Source organism: Ceratotherium simum, chromosome 21, assembly GCF_057802395.1.
Source record: "Ceratotherium simum simum isolate JZ-2026a chromosome 21, ASM5780239v1, whole genome shotgun sequence".
NCBI lineage: Eukaryota > Metazoa > Chordata > Mammalia > Perissodactyla > Rhinocerotidae > Ceratotherium > Ceratotherium simum.
Window position 1 is genome coordinate 12,978,257 of NC_141920.1, and position 16,956 is coordinate 12,995,212.

Consider the following 16,956-nt stretch of genomic DNA (forward strand, 5'->3'; position numbering starts at 1 on the left):
TCTTTCTGACTCTCACTATCAGTACGTCACTGGACAAGTCACCCTAACTTCTCTACTCCTGCTTCTTCATCAGTGAAAGGTAATTTATAACAAGGTTACTGGTGGCTCTAAATACAGTCGATCTTCATTATTTGCAGGTTCTGTTTGTTTTTGCCATTTAAAATGGCCCCCAAGTGTAGGGCTGAAGTGCTGTCTAGTGTTCCAAAGAGCAAGAAGGCAGTGATGCGCCTTTCGGAGAAATCGTAGGTTAGATAAGCTTTGTTCAGGCATGTGTTAATAGTGCTGTTGACCGTGAGTTCAGTGTTAATTAGTCAATAATACATACTAAATAAGATGTCTTTAAACAGAAACGCACAAAGAACAAAGTTGTGTATTGATCAGCTGCTGAACATTTTGTGACCAGAGGCTCGTAGGAACTTAACCCTGTATTTCTTCTGGGAGCAATGGTTCAATATTCGCTAATTCAGTGTTCACAGTGACTTTATGAACATTACCACAAATAACAAGAATTGGTTCTATCTATTTCTCTACTTGATATTATGAATTTTAATGCCATCAAAAAAGAAGTTGCGTAAAAATATCTTAAGTGCCCATGTGTACCAAACATTCCAATTAACGCTGTAGGTTTATTTAGGAAAACATAAATAGGAGAGATCAACAAAATATTTCTCACCAAACAAATTCTGTTTTAGCTAAGGAGGTCAGATCTCTCTCCTCCCTCCTTCACGAGACCTCCATAAAGAATAAGTTGGATTGCTCCTTCTCCATCGCCTCCGAGCGCATTCTGAGTACCAGGGTGCTCGCTAGCACAGCTCCTGTATAAGGACCACCTGTGGCCTGGAGAGGAGCCCCCTCACCCCCTTTACACCATCAAGTTTTTGTTTTTATTTTTTTGTTGAGGAAGATTCGCCCAGAGCTAATATCTGTTGCCAATCTTCCTCTTTTTTGTCTGTGAGTCACCACCACAGCATGGCTGCTGACAAGTGGTGTAGGTCCGTGCCTGGGACACAAACCCAGGCCACTGAAGCAGAGCATGCCGAACTTAACCACTAGGCCACGGGGCCAGCCCCCACCATTAAGTTTAAACATGGTACCTGCAAACAGTCGAGGGATGTGCTGACCACTCGTGGGGACTTGGACTGGCAAGCCAGCTCAAATGGAAGGAAATACTTGTCAGCTTCAATGAAGTTTGCCTTTGGTGGTGCGGCAGCGCCAAGCCTAGGAGAAAAGTAAGAGAGGCCCCGAGGGGAGAAATGAAAAAACAAAAAAGCTTGCTTTTCCTACACTTCACTCGAACTTCCCATCCCACTTGCAATCATTTAATTAAAAGTACCTTCAAACTGCATCTGTGGGGCTAGACAATTAAAAGTGTAAACACATGCATTAGGGGAGAAACACCAAAGTGCCACGTGCAGAGAACAAGGTCTGTGATTAGTGAGCTGTATCAACAGCGTCCTGGACTGAATCCTGGCATCAGCCACATCACAGCCATATTGCTGCAATGTGACCAACTGGCTTTGTTACTATGAGGATGAGGAGCAGCCACTTAGGAGGCAAGCTGTCCTCCTGCCTAAGGAAGCATGACATACAAGAGGCAAGGGCTTTGCCTTTCCTGTCACGAAAAGGTACAAGAGCATTAACTTATCTTCCTTACCCTTTCCTCCAAATATGTAATTATTGAGCCAGTAACCTGTTAACCTGTGATCGGATCAAACACACACCGAGCCTTGCTCAGCACTGTGCTAGGAGAGTGTGGGCTACCCCTGAGGATCAGAAAGAGGAGAAATATGCTGAGAAAGGGGTTCCCGCGGCCGCTGCCTACTCTTCTGACACCGTATTTCAGCAAGGAGCAAGTGCCCCAACTTACCTCTGCTTTTCTATTTCTGCTTTAATTTCATCTGGTGGGGAAGAAAGAAAGGCATGTTAGGAGCAAACAATATTTATATAAAAGAAAACTTTAGTAAAAGATATTCAGAAACTGTTAAAAAGACTGTTTATGAGATTTTTAAGTACAGAAATGGTGATACGAAGTGATAAAAAGTGATTATAATACCAATAATAAAAGCTAACATTTACATAGTAGTTACTATGTGCTAGGCATTAAGTTAAGTCCACAGTCCATGTTCTAGCTATTTCCATATTCCGCAAAATGTATGTTAATGATAGCTAACACAATATTATGGTAATACAAAAACATCTCAACTGTGTAAAAATATGCATAGAAGATTGAAAACAAACATAACAAAATATTGAAAGTTGTCTAAGTAGTGGGATGATGATTTTTTCTTCCCCTTTTTTCATATATTCGATGATAACCATATACACTTTTTACAGCAAACACTTTTTAAAAACTTGTGGTAAATATACATAACACAAAATCTACCATCTTAAAACCATTTTTAAGTGTACCATTCAGTGGTATTAAGTACATCCATATTGTTGTGCTAAGGCATATATAATTTTTATGAATTAAAATTAAAAATCTTTACCATGGAGGTTACAACTACAATGTTAAGGTCATGGAAATAAAGTGTCATTATTCAGAAATCACAGTCTCAAAGAGAGAGTCTTATTTCCAGGAGAACAAGGTTTTATGCCACTGAAACAACAGAACATCCTACGTAAATCAGGCAGACTCCCCCATCCAGGTGAATGTACTGCTGCACATTAGGCTCTGCAGGTTCAACGTATTATCCAAGCAGGCCAATGAAGCAGATCTACCCTGAATGCCATGAATTCAGTTAATCTCCAAAAGGCCAGCATTCTTTACACCATCTCTTGCGAGCCAGTGGTTTGGATATGGCATTAGTGATCCTAGCAACCCCAGAACACAGTTTTGGAAATTACCGATTTCCTTTTCTTGGACAACTCTATTCTAGACTGAACTTCAGGACGTGAAAACCGAATAACTGGAGTTACTAGAGGTGGCAATTTCTAACCTTCAAGCCAGTCTTTCAATGTCTTCTTACTACACACATAAGAAAACAGGAGAGAAACACTCAGACAACTAATATCAAGCATTTTGCTCGTGGGCCACAAGGCCTATGACATACAGAATTTGTTAAAGAGAGCTCTGTGGCATGGTTCCTGCCCTTCAGAGACAAGAATCCACTAAAGCAGCAGCTCCGGCTTCTTCCGGCTGAGGCCCCAGGCTGAGGCTAGCTGAGACTGTGGGAGGGGCCCAGGAGATCCAGCCCAGGAGGCTAGTAGGCAAGCCTTCTTTGCAGAAATCTGTATCTATAACATCAAGGCTCTGCTTGGTGTAAGACTGTCGCTGTGTGACATGCCAGAGGAGCACTGCTGCCTGAACTCAGAGGTAAGGTTTCCTTCCAATCACGGTTACCTTGTTAGGGTGAAGTTGAGTGTTAAATGTATCTGAAGCAATCAGGCCTTCGCTAGAGTCTGTGCTGGCCTCCAAGCTCTAAAGTAATCTGTTTTGGAATGCCACTGGTGCCAAACCACCAACTGAAGAATCAATTACCAGGACCACGACTAACTCACTGAGGTACCAAGAGTAATAAGACCAAGAGCAGAGGTTAGACACTCAAAGTCCTGAGGAGGCCAGGCAGGGAACCTCAAGGAGAGATGTGGGGTAAGACATGAGGGGCAGGGAGGACCCCCTCCCCACCCAACAGGGCAAGGGGCGTAGCAGCACCTCAGCCCCAGCTGACTGGTACCATGAGAGACCCTGAGCCCACAGGGCCAGTTGTTCTGATCTTTCCAGAGGTCAAAATCTAGATTTTACGTGAAAGCTCCGACTGCAATTCAAAGCAACTTCAGCTATTTTAAAATATTATGGCTCTTAAAAAAAGACAAAATCGTCCCATTTGCAACAACATGGATGGGCCTGGAGCATATTATGTTAAGTGAAATAAGCCAGAAAGAGAAAGACAAACACTGTATGATCTCACTCATATGTGGAATATAAACCAACACATGGACAGAGAAAACTGGACTGTGGTTACCAGGGGCAGTGGGGGTGGGGGGTGAGCACAAGGGGTGAAGGGAGTCATATATATGGTGATGGACAAACAAAAATGTACAACCCAAAATTTCACAATGTTAGAAACCATTAGGGCTGGCCCTGTGGCTTAGCGGTTAAGTGCGTGCGCTCCAATGCAGGCGGCCCGGGTTCGGATCCTGGGCGCGCACCGACGCACTGCTTCTCTGGCCATGCTGAGGCCGCGTCCCACATACAGCAACTAGAAGAATGTGCAACTATGACATACAACTATCTCCTGGGGCTTTGGGGGAAAAATAAATAAATAAAAAAATTAAAAAAAAAAAATAGAAACCATTAAAACATCAATAAAAAAAAAAAATTATGGCTCAAATAAAACTGGTTTGCAGGCTGCCCTGACTCGGGGGTTACCAGTTTGCAATCTTGGCTTTAACGAATAGGGAAGAATCGACAAGGAAGTATTTCACTGGCTGCAGAAAAGTAACTGCAGGGGAAAAAAGTGGCTTTTAAGAACTATGACCGGCACTATGAGGACAAAACATGCAAGTTTTGTACAAGCTAAATGTTGCTCGGCCAAAGAGCAAAGAGCAACCAAGGAGCCAGAGGATCAGGGTTCAAGGCCCAACCCCGCTACACATTACAGATGAAGAAATGAGACCCAGAGAGGTCACAAGCTGGCAAGTGGTGGAGCTGGACTTGAACCCAGAAAATCGGGCTCCAGAGCCCGTGTTCATAACCTCTTGGGTACCTGGAGTCTCAAATCAGCACACAGACTTACTCTGTCAACTATAAACGCAGACAATGTAACTGCCGGTTTTGCAATCACTAAGACAAACGGTGACCGCTGCGCCCACAGTTCACAGCACTGGAGCTCACGCTCCTCCGTGAGCCCCACCTGGCCTCGGGGAGGCTATTCACACCCCGGCTCTGGAATCTCCCAGGCCCCTTTCCTGGCCTGCTGAGGCAGGACCTCAGTGAGGGTGCACCCTGGTTTTCCCATGGGAACGAACAAGGGCCAGAGTGACTTGTGCAGCGGCGGCAGCGGTGCAGCAGCGCAGGGCAAGGCGAGTCAAGAGCACAGAGGGCCCTCCTTGGGGAGCTGGCAAGAGGAAACAACCGGGACAGCCACTGCAGACCCCTCAGCTGTGAACCGAACTTCACAGACTTTCTTTAGTTTTCCTAATTTACACTTAAGTGTCCCCACAAGAATTAGGGATTGTTGCACTCCCTAAACTACTCTTTGTTACAGAAAAAATCTGAAAAATCTTCTCCACGTGGCACAGCAGGGGTCCAGAGGATGGGAAGCCCCGGGAGGGAAGGGGGAGTGGCTTGAGCTGACCGGTTTGACAGATGACTCTGGCTGCTGTTTTGAGTGTAAAGAGGAGGGTAGCCAGGACAGAAGCAGGGGGCCATCAGGAGGCTCCTGCTCACAATCCAGGCAGGTGATCACGGGGGCCTGGACCAGGGCCGAGGCTGCGGGAGCAGAGAGAAGCACCAGTCTGGACCACGTGAAAGCGCCATTTCTACACCAAATATTAGTAGTTTCATATGGTCCACCTAAGAGCTGGCTTCTGGATATATCTGGATAATATAACATTTTTTTCCATTAAAAAGAGGTAGAAAAAGGGACAAGGAAAAGGTGTGTAGCAGAGAGCCTCACAGCTTGACAGCCTGGTGTGGTGGAAAGAAAAGAAATAGGTTTGAGATTGAGAAAGAACTAGGGTCAAGTCCTGACACGGACATCTATCAGCTGAATGACGCCTGGAATCTGGATTTCCTACTCTAAAAAATGAGGATGATAAAAGGCAGCCCCATAGGCTCCAGAGACTTTAACTAGGCCATTGGGTGCAGGAATTCTCTCGATAACTCCATGAGAGAAGTACTGTCAGATTAACGGTTGACACACAGTAGGTGGTCTGGCACACAGTGGGTGGTCAATAAATGTCAGTTCTCTTGCTCTTATCTCAAAATAAGAGTCAGCAACAGTGCAAAATCTCTGGTGCATCAGTGGGACCAAGCAGAGCTAAGGGAAAAAGAAAAAGAGCAGAACCCAAACCATAATAATCACAGCGGATGTTCACTAGGGACAGGTGCCCATTCGGTCCTCACCACAACCTGGGGAGGCAAGAGCATTCTTATCCCGTAACTGTTACACAGGTGAGGGATCCGGGCACAGTCACCTGCCCACGGTCAGAGCCAGGAAGTGCTACAGCATAGTCCGGATTCACACCCCGGCTGTCTGCTCCAGAGCCGACACTCCAGAACCCCTCAGTGAGGAGGAGGAGGAGGAGGATGGGAGAAGGAAGAAGAGCAGATGGTGGGACACACCTGCTCAAGTTTATGGCTCCACATTTTAACAGGCACTGCTTTCCAACTGCCAACTGGGCTAATAGCAGCAATAAATGAGCAGGCTGAAAGGAGGAAGACCTGAGAGGGGTGGGGCAGCTTCAGCTGAAAAGCCACACTGTCTTCCCGGGAAATCCTTTCTGGGTATCACAGTCATCTAGGAACCTCTCAGGTCACACACGCACACACGCCCCATTCACCAGCGCCTTTGGCACCAACTCACATTCTCTGCTCCACTCCCAAGCTGAGTCCAACAATGACCATCACCAACTTCATCCCATCACTGGTGAACTCCCCCAAAGTCCCACAATACCCCTTCGACCCTTCAACTCTCCTCGCACATCAGATCTGCCACACTCCTCCCTACTACGCAAACCAACGCTGCCCTCAATTCCTTCAACCCCCTCCAGTGACCCCCTCCTCCACTCCAAGCCAGCCTGGTGTGGCGGGTCACACTCTGCATCTTGTCCCATGCGGAACTGCGGCACTTTCAGCTCCTTCCTGTTCTCTGCCCACAACCTCCTTTCCTTCCAGCTGACCCACTCAACTGCTCCCAGTAAGACCTTTCTTTGGCCTGTCAGACCTTGACAAGGCCAACATGTCAGCTTTCCTCTTTTATCGTTTTCCAGGATGGACCCCATTAGCAGGACTGTTATCGGAATGACAGGCAACCAATAGCCTTGACTCTCTCTGACTTTTAGTCTTAACTTCTGGCAAAATCCCAAACTTAGATAATACTACCATCTCCTTTATCCTGTCTCCACCTAACAACCAGACCTCTGACAACAGGGCAAGTTAGTAGGTCTATAAAGCCATAATCACCGACCACAAATGGAACCCAAATACTGCCAGTTGAACCCATTTTCTCTAACTTTCCCCAAAGACTACTGCACATTTCTCTACTCTCCTCAAATACCTCATGTCTCCCTCCTAATCATCACCTTCCTCTTTACTCACAACCGATGGACTGGCCTCCTATTTCATGCAGAAATCAGAAGACACCACAGGAGACTCCCTCAACTTCCTGTTAGCAAACCTACAAAGTGAGCTTCTTCAGCACCCACCCTCCACTCTCTCCTGCCAGAAGACAGTTAGTGCCCAACCCCTTCACCTCTGTAGTCTCCCATCCCTACCCGCCTTCTCAGGAACTTCATGCTCTCCGCCCCTCTAGAATCTGATCACTTCTCACCATGCTAGGCCACCACCATTACCCTAGGCCAAGCCTCCATCATCTCCCCCTGGCCCACCACAACAGCCTCTTAACTGGTCTCACTGCTTCAGCTCTTACCCTTCTTCCCACCCCACATCTCCACACAGCAGCCAGGGGGATTTCCTTAACATGTAAATCAGATTACATCTGCTCAAAACAGATTATCCACAACCCTCATGATGTAAATCAGATTACATCTGCTCCTTTGCTCAAAACTCCCCACTGGCTTCCCATCTCAGGCTGAGTAAAATCCAAAATCTTGACCTTGGCCTCCAAGCCTCTACAAGATCTGACCCTGCTATCCTCTGATCTCCCCTTCCACCACCCTGCCCCTGGCCTACCTGCTGCATGTTCCTATTTCAGGGCGTGTGGACTTGCTATTCCTTCTGCCTGGAATGCCCTCCCTCCCCCAGATATCCGCATGGCTCACGGCCTCACTTCCTTCAGATCACCGTTCAAATGTCACCTCTTCAGAGAGGCCTTCCCTCACCAGCTAAAACTGACACCCTAAGCCCTCCTTGTCATTCTGTCTCCTAACCTGCTTTATTTTCTCACTCCACTCTGATTTCTCTAATTTTTCTTTACAGTATTTACCACCCGGGACATATTTGTATCAGTGCATTCATTATCTGTCTTCCCAGGTAGAATATAAAGGTTATGGCAACAGAGACTTTTGTCTGTTCTAGTCCAGCACCTAGGAATTCCTAGGCACAAAGTAGGCACTCAATATTTGTTGAATGAATAAACTGCCCTTTCTCTTTCCTGCATTATTTAACCTCTCCCTCAACTGGCTCCCTTCCCAATGACACTTAAACAAGTTCAAGTCTCTTCTACCTTTAAAAAAAGAAAAAACAAAAAGCCTCCATGATCCACAGCTCCCTCCTCCCCTCTACACCACAGACAAACTCTGGGAAAGAGTAGTCTATGCTCACCTCCCACTCGTGCCTCAGCCCAGGCAGTCTGGCTTTCCCCGTCGGTGCACCACCAAAACAGTTCAAGCTAAGGTCACCAGTGACCCACACGTCTCTAAATCTGATGGGCATTTTTCCAGTCCCCACCTGACTTCACCTCCCTGCTGCATTTGACCTGACTGACCTCACCCTCCTTGAAATGTTCTCTACTTCTGGCTTCACTAGCACACATTCTCATCTGCCCTCTGCTTCTTGCCCCATCTCTTCTCCATTTCCTTTGCAGACTCAGCCTCCTCTGCCCAGCTGGGCAGGCCGGGGTTCCTCAGGCCCAGGCCCAGGCCCAGGCTCCCGTCTCTCCTTCTCTGTACACTCTCTCCCTAGGCCACCTCATCCTCACCTACACCTTCAATTCCCAGCTAGGCTCTGAAGACTCCTAAATCTCAATTTCCAGCCCAGGCCCGTCTTATGAACATCAGGCTCATACATCCATCCACCTCCTACTCCACCTGTCCAGCTGGATGCTCAAAGGCAGGGGAAACGCAACACATCCAAGGCCCAACTCAGATCAATCTCCTCCCCCAGCTCTCTCCAGATGGTCCTCCCACACTCCCATCTTAGAGAACGGCACCACCGTTCATCCACTTGGGGGAGTCAGAAACTTGACAGTCAATCCTTTCTCATGTTCTTACCCAACCCATCACCAGGTTTTGTTAGCTTTACCTTCTAAACAAGCGGAGAATACCTTCACTGTGCTCTATTTGTATTGTCACCACTCTAAGTCTAGGCCACCAACATCTCTCACCTGGAAGATGGTAACTGCCTCCTCGTTAGTCCCTGGGCAACCCTGCTGGTCTTCCTCTAAGATGTGCTGAGCACTACGGCCCAGGTGATGTTTCCAAACTGCAAACCTGGTCATCCTATCACCTTCTTCCCTGTGTAGAACTCTTCAGTGTTGTCTCACTGCTTTTGGTCTCAAAATCAAACTCCTCACCATGACCTCCAAGGTCCTGCATGGTGGGGCCCTGCCCTACCTCTCCCATCTTATCCCCAAACACTCTCTCTCCTCATTTACCATGCTCCAACCACAGACTGGCCTCTCTTAGTTTCTTGTTTTTTTAATAAAAAAAATTTTTATTTTGAGATAATTTAGATTCACACACAGTTGTATTTTTTAGTTTCCTTAACATTTGCACACCTCTCTGCCACAGGGCCTTTGCACATGCCCTTACCCCTGCTGCCAAAATGCCTCTCACCCCAACCTATTTAGTTCTTATTTATCATTCAGAACTCAGGACTTCCTCAGGGAAGTTTTCCCTCACCCCTTTGTTCCCCTCCCTTGCAGGACAAGGTTTTTCTCCTTCACAGGACTTCTCAGGTTGTTAGCATGACCCAGATGATGTGATCATCTGAACAATGTCCTTCTTCTCCATGAACTGCAAACTCCATGAGAACGGGGTCCTTGTTTATTTTGTTTCCCTTGCATTGTGACACCAGGTACGACACCCAAATAAAAATTTTCTGAATGAATGTCAGCCTGGTTTGGTCTACAGATGAAAGGACGATATAAAGAACAAATATGCACTGACCACCCCCCAGGACTGAGGGAAAATTTAAGAATTTTAAGTCCTAGAATAAGAAGGCTGTTCTCCCGACAAATCTATAAAACCTAATAAAAAAGCTAAAAGATTTATTTACAACCAAGACAGTAAACCAAAAGAAGCTTCTTATAGGAAGACTCCAGGAATGAATTAGCAAACATAAAACTATTTTCTAAGATAAATTTGCTGGAAAGAAAGGCAAGTATTTTCCTGGTAGGCCCCCTAAGCCTGCTGAAAATGGTGAGGACTAAATACAGTTCTGAGCTATTTATACAGGAGACTCCATGTACTTGCTGATTAAGTACACGTTTTCACAGGTTCACTCTTTTCCATAAAGAACGGTCTTACTGTTTTCCCTAGCACTGCTTACAGTCTCCCCTGAGACTTACAAGCACAGGACAGAGCTCTAAATCATCCAACCCCTTGCTTGCCTGGAGCTGAAATGTCAGAGAGTAGCAAACACGTCCACAAACCAACCAATAAGGGAGACAGAGAAGAGCAGTGTTCAGTTCCTTCTCCTTTAACTGTGGTAACACCAGCACCTCTGAATTTCAGCAGGTTTCTGTTAGGTGTGTCAGTTACTTTACTTCACTAGTTCCTTTAACCTTTACGATAATCCTGTGACACGGGTATTATCACCTTTATCATTTCAGAAAGCTGAGGCTCAAAGAAGCTAAATTATTAGCCTGGGATCATAGGACTAATCAACAAGCAAAGTTTCATACTTAGCTCTCAATGAATTTTCTGCCAATCCAATAAGTAAATGCTTTGCAGTAATGAAAATCTAATTTTTAGATGCTATTTCTAGACAGATGACCTCCTCCTGAAGAATCATCATAAAGCTTTTCAACATAAAGTAATCTGTCAGGGTCCCAAGCCCTGTTATTTCTCAAGACTTTTATAATCTATGGCACTTGTGTATGAAATGTCTAATCAAAACACCAGAATTTGCTAAAATTAAAGGTTTTATTCTGTATTTCAACTGAAAGCCTTACTTTATTTGCTATGACAATTTAGGGATAATTTTGGTATTTTTCAAATTTTGCACTTAGGTTCTTCTTAATGGTGAGAATGGTTATTTTGAACACATCAAAATTAGAAGAACAACAACATCATATGGAGGAAGAAGCAATTTACCATGTATCATATAGACGTGTCAATGTTGAATGTTTTCTGCACATTAATATAAAACTAAGATTTGTGAATGTACTCACTTAATTGGCTCCTTCCCAATGGCATTTAAACAAGTTCAAGTCTTTTCTACCTTTCAGGGAAAAAAAAAAAAAAAACACTCCCATGATGCACACCTCCCTCCTCCCCTTCACACCACAGCCAAACTCTGGGAAACAGTTGTCTGTGCTCACTGTCTATTTCCTCACCTCCCACTCAGGCCTCAGCCCACTCCAGTCTGGTTTCCACCTTCATCATGCCACCAAAACAGCTCAAGCTAAGATCACCAATGACCCACATGTCTCTAAAATCCCATATATTAAACAGTTCGAGCAGAAAAATCTAAAAATGGATTTTATGATTTATAGGCCAGGACAGAGCACGTGTTGTCGCTGTCTCCCACCTGGCTGTGCAGATGTGGGCAAGCTGCTCTCTGAGCCTTGCTTTCCCTTTGCCTGCTGTACCAAAGACGGACATGAATTACGTGTCCATGATTAATGAGCGAGTTTACTGCTGATGGAGAGAGATGTCACAAACCAGAAAAACTTAGTTACCCAAATGAAGCTATGGGAAACCCGCTCTTTACCCTCATTTTTTCTTCCCGTTAGTCCCTAAATCAAAGTAAACCAAAGACATACGCAGTAAAAAGCTGCAGAGAAAAAGATGTGATCCTTTTGACTAGAGGCTTTCAAATACATCTCAAAATTCAACTACAGAAAATATGGTCTCTTTACTTACTGAATGCTTTACTTACAGAAACTTCACCAAAACTTCGCTGCAGTATAATGCCTGTTTCAAGACTCCACTGAGTATTTTACATACAAGAACCTTCACATGGGGAAGCAGTCAGCATGGGAGTAACGGGTAAGATCTTGGGCTCTGGAGCCAGACTGCCAGTGTTCACACCCTGACACCCTGGCTCCACCGCTTACTGGCTGAGTCACGCTGGCCAACTTCTCTGGGCCTCAATGAGGATAATAATAGTAAGGACCAAACTGCATGTAAAGCACATGGCACTGTGCCTGGAACAGAAACGCTTAGTACATAGGAGATAACCTATAGTTATTACATAACATGTGATTTCAAAAAGTCACTCAGTTGCGTGGTAATGATGCGTCAATGTAAGTTCATCATTGTAATAAACGTACCACTCTGGTGAGGGATGTTGATAACAAGAGAGGCTATGCATGTGTAGGGGGAGGGGGTATGAGAATTCTCTGTTACCTTCCGTGCAATTTTGCTGTGAACCTAAAACTGCTATAAAAAATACAGTCTATTTGGGGCCTGCCCGGTGGCGCAAGCGGTTAAGTGCGCGCGCTCCGCTGCTGCAGCCCAGGGTTCACGGGTTCGGATCCTGGCCGCGCACCGACGTACCGCTTGGCAAGCCATGCTGTGGCGGCGTCCCATATAAAGTGGAGGAAGATGGGCACGGATGTTAGCCCAGGGCCAGTCTTCCTCAGCAAAAAAAGAGGAGGATTGGCAGATGTTAGCATAGGGCTGATCTCCTCACAAAAAAAATAAAAATAAATAAAGTCTATTTTTTTAAAAAAGCCACTCAATTTCATATGAAAAATATACAGGTATGTTTACTATTCTTTTTATATTTTCTTGATAATGACTAAGAATAATGACAGCTAGCAATTATAGAGCACTTAGCAATTTGTGCACATTAAATTGTTAAATAAGATACTGCATCTTTTACCATACATGTATATACGAAAAGAGTATTATTAGAACAATTCAGTTAAAGTTTTCCACATTTCCAGACAAACTTTTCCACACCCAATTTAAAAACACTCAGACTATCTTGTCAACTCTCCAAACTCCACAGAGTTTAAGAGCAGAAATATCATTTAAAGAGAGATCATGGGAGAAAATGGCTCTTAAATAAGACAGTCATGAAAGGGAGGATTAAGAATTTAATTATGTGCCCCAACAGAGGGCTAAAAGGTTCAAGATTATTAATATATATTAAAGCTTCATTAACAAGGTAAAGAGCAACAATGTCCTGGGAGTGATGAATACTCTCCCAGTATTTTGATTTCTCCAGATCAAGGTTGGAAAGACACAATCCCCTAACTGGGCAGTCCCTATCTTTGCATTTGGTGCAGATGAATCACTGAGATTACTCCAAACCTGGTCCATCCTGATCATCGATGCTTTTACAAGGGACAACCCCTGTCATCATGGAGCTTAGCAAGTTAACACTCCAATAAACACAGCCTTTTAGTTGTGTAATTACATTCTTATTTATTGCCTCTACAAACCGAACAGAGCAATAAGTCATTCCTGAACAAGGAACCAATGGAGGTTACGAATATCAAGCTAGCGCGCTTATAGTTTCTGTGGTTTGTCACAGCTTAAAATAGTAATAAACATAAGTAATAGCAGCAAGCCTTTACCGAGCACCTACGACACACTGAGTTCTCGGGACTTGTCAACTAACCTCATTTTTATAATAACCCTGTGAGGAAGGTATAAAATCTGTCCAAGATCACAGAGAGCAAGTGGAAGGCAAGGGCTCTGAACCCAGGCAGTCTTAAGTCCAGAGAACACGCTCCTAATCTCTATACTATCCAGCCCTGCAGCCCTGACTCCCTACACCAATACACTACAACTGGTGGAATCGTACCACAGAAGCTGTTTCCTGTAAGTGCTCTCTATTATCCAAGCATTTCAACTTTAAGCGGTTATTTACAGTTCCTCTTATCAAAATTAACAATAATCTACACATGGTAATCTCTAAAATACCAGCCACATTGCAACACTTCTTATACAGACTGGTTTCAGCCACTTTTACTGGACACAAGATGGTGCCTTGAGATGCAGAGTGAAATACCACCAGGTACTTTGCTCTGTTTTCTATTGTGTATAAGTAAAAGCAGTCATTTCCATTTAACAGCAATGACACACAGTTACTCTCTTAAAAAAGGTGTCCAGTTTAGCTCAACACTATGCAGAGGTTCGCTTATAATAGTTGCTATTACCCAATTTGATAATGATGAGCCACCACGTCATTTTGCTATTCATTTAACCCGCAGTCAAATTTCTTTCTATATAGGTTACTTCTCGCAATTCACTACTGAAACACTGAACATGCATTCCACAACTTAGCTCGGAAAAATCTGAACTTCTGAACAAAGATAAGATCCAAAAATATCTCATAAGCTCTCAATGCTATGGCCCTTAAGACAGTTCTATAAGTAGGTTCCAACAATGTGACACACGATTTTGTGAAAATTTTGTTAAGTTTTCTGTAGGGGGAATGAAAACTTTTCTGCCAAATAACTATTTTGAAACTTCTGCAACAATACTCTTAAGGCAATGTTGAGAGGGTAGAATCCAGGCAGATTTCAAAGTGGAGTTATAAGTATCAAGCTTTTGCCTAACTAACAAACTGCTTTGTAGTACTTATCCTGCATTCCTGATAAAACAATATCCAACAGTTAGCCTTAGGTTTTCTGAACTGAAAAGCTTTAAAAATCTAAATCTCAGTAAACGCCTCCCATTAGTCCTGAATTTCACAGAACTAGCATCTGTTTCCAGATTATCTAAGCAACAACAATCTCTATATCAATAGTTCTGGACCCTTGAGGGAAGTTTCAGACCCTTTAAAAAACCTGATGAAACCCACAGACACTCTTCCCAGAGAAGTGCAAAGTTCACAAGCACATTCCTAGGCCCCAAGAGAATTCCAGCGCTGTGCCTTGCACCAAACGAAGGGAGAAAGGTGACGGCAACCTCACATTCTGTGATAGAAAATCAAACTTTCTCAGGCAATTTGTTAGGAAAAACAAGTCTTTTTACTGATTCCAAACCAAAGGCATTGGGGTGGTGAATTAACCTGAAGCCAGCTCTGGTCAAATGTTTTGATCCTCACCGCCCAGAACTCTCTTCTCCTGAAACTCCACATGGCGGATACTTCTTGCCTTTCAGTACTCAGCTCAAAGATCGCCTCCTCAGAAACGATTACTTTCTTGACCACCATATCAAAAACAGTCCTCAGCCCCTCTTTCCCCCATCTCGCTCTTTTATTTTCACAAAAGTACTTATTAGTATTCAAAAATGTCTCATTAATTTTCTTATATACTTATTCTGTCTCCCCTATCACAGTATAACTCCATAAGGGCAAACACCTTGTCTGCCTTGTTGCCCACGACAGCGCCTACCACAGGGCCTGGCACACAGTGGGCGTGTGGTAAATACGTGTTGAATGATCGAAACTGAAAGGATGTTGATGTTGGAATCAACTAGTAAGGTTTTAAGGAGCTAGAGTTCTCTCTCTGTCTCCATAATCTGTGGGTCCATTCAATCAGCATCTACTACGTGCCCGGTACTGTTGCGCGTGCAGAGGGTCCAGCGATGAACAAAACAGACAAGTAGCCTTGCCCTCACAGACCCTCTATTTTAATGGACCGCCCGAAATAAGCAGATCTCTTGCACACTGCAATACTTGGGAGATGCAAAACAACCCTCTACATTCCTTCGTTGAAGGAGTTATGGAAGATCCCCAAATGAAAGGAAAACCTTCTCCAATCCGTCACTTGCAAAGCAAGCCTCAGGGGTTTCCCTAAACCAGTTGGGCAGCTCTTCGCACCTGCTCTGCTCACACAGGGGAACCCCAACCAGCAGAGCGCAGGTGAAGAAAAAACTTCGGACACGGGCTACCGCCTCGGAGGGTGGCGACGGAAGGAAGCAGGAAACAGGACGGCAGAGAGTGGCGGGCAGAGCCCTGGGCTGGGAGGCTGGAGAGCCAGCCCTGGCTGTCACCAACTTGCCAGGTGACCTTGGGCCAGTCTCGAGCCGCATCAGTTTCCCAGGGGGCTGATGAGGAGGCGGGGAGGTGGGATTCGGGTCGGGGGGAGGTGGAGCCCAGGAGGCCGGGCGGGGTAACGGCCGGCGCGGGGCCGGGCCGGGGCAGCTCACCCACCGAGCGCCACCTGGCAGGCCCTGCGCAGCTGGGAGTGCTGGGGCCGCTTCACCTCCTTGTCGGCTAGGATCTTCTCCAGGGCCCGGGACACGAACATGCTCTTGGTCTGGCTCTCCTGCATGGCCCCGGCCCGGCGGGGGCTGGCGGCCCCGCGGACGGGCGGCGCGAGCGAGCGGGCGAGCGAGGCTGCGGGCCCGGCGTCCCGGCCAGCACCGGCCGCGTCCGTCGGCGCCGCCCCGTCAGGAAGCGATGCCGCGGCCCCACGGCGCCGCCATGTTGGAGCGCGTCACGTGACCACGTGACTGGCGGGGCCGCTACGGCCGCCGCGCGTCCCTCGACCCCGTGACCCCGCCGGGGCGGGGCCTACGGCTGGGGGCGGGGCGGGGCGGGGCCAGGTGGGCGAGAAGGGGAGGGGCGAGAAGGGGAGGGGCGAGAAGGGGCGGGGCGAGAAGGGGAGGGGCGGGGGAGGGAAGGGAAAAGGAGGAGGGGAGGGGATGGAAGTGAGTGAAGTCAGGAGGCGACGTGAGGACAGAGGAAAGGGGGTGAAAGGGCGGAGAGGCGGTGATGGGGTCAGAGAGGAGGTGAGGAGACAGGCAGTGAGGAGCGTCGGAGTGGAGACGATGGTGTAAGAGAAGAGACGAGGAAGGAGGGGAGATGGGAGGAGAGGAAGGAAGGAGGGGAAAGAGAAGATTGGAGACAAGAGAACTGCTGAGAGGTGATAAAGGGGCAAGAGGAGGTGGTGAGGATGAAAGAGGAGGCGAGGGGAGAGGAGGAGATTGAGTGAGAGAGAGGTGATGGAGTGAGAGGAGGGGAGGAGGAAAGAGGAGGGG

The 16,956-nt window shown here is 46.2% G+C and overlaps 1 protein-coding gene across 1 annotated transcript in view; it reads right to left on the bottom strand.

The window, feature by feature from the left end:
• ARFGEF2 (ARF guanine nucleotide exchange factor 2) overlaps positions 1-16,328 on the bottom strand; it is a 98,300-nt gene extending 81,972 nt beyond the window's left edge. The window contains exons 1-3 of the mRNA XM_004430294.3: positions 16,127-16,328; positions 1,868-1,898; positions 1,095-1,218 (exon numbers count right to left, since the gene is read on the bottom strand). Coding sequence (XP_004430351.1) covers positions 1,095-1,218; positions 1,868-1,898; positions 16,127-16,247 — 276 coding nt within the window. The 5' untranslated portion in view covers positions 16,248-16,328. The remainder of the gene's footprint in view (positions 1-1,094; positions 1,219-1,867; positions 1,899-16,126) is intronic.
• Positions 16,329-16,956: the final 628 nt, after the last annotated feature.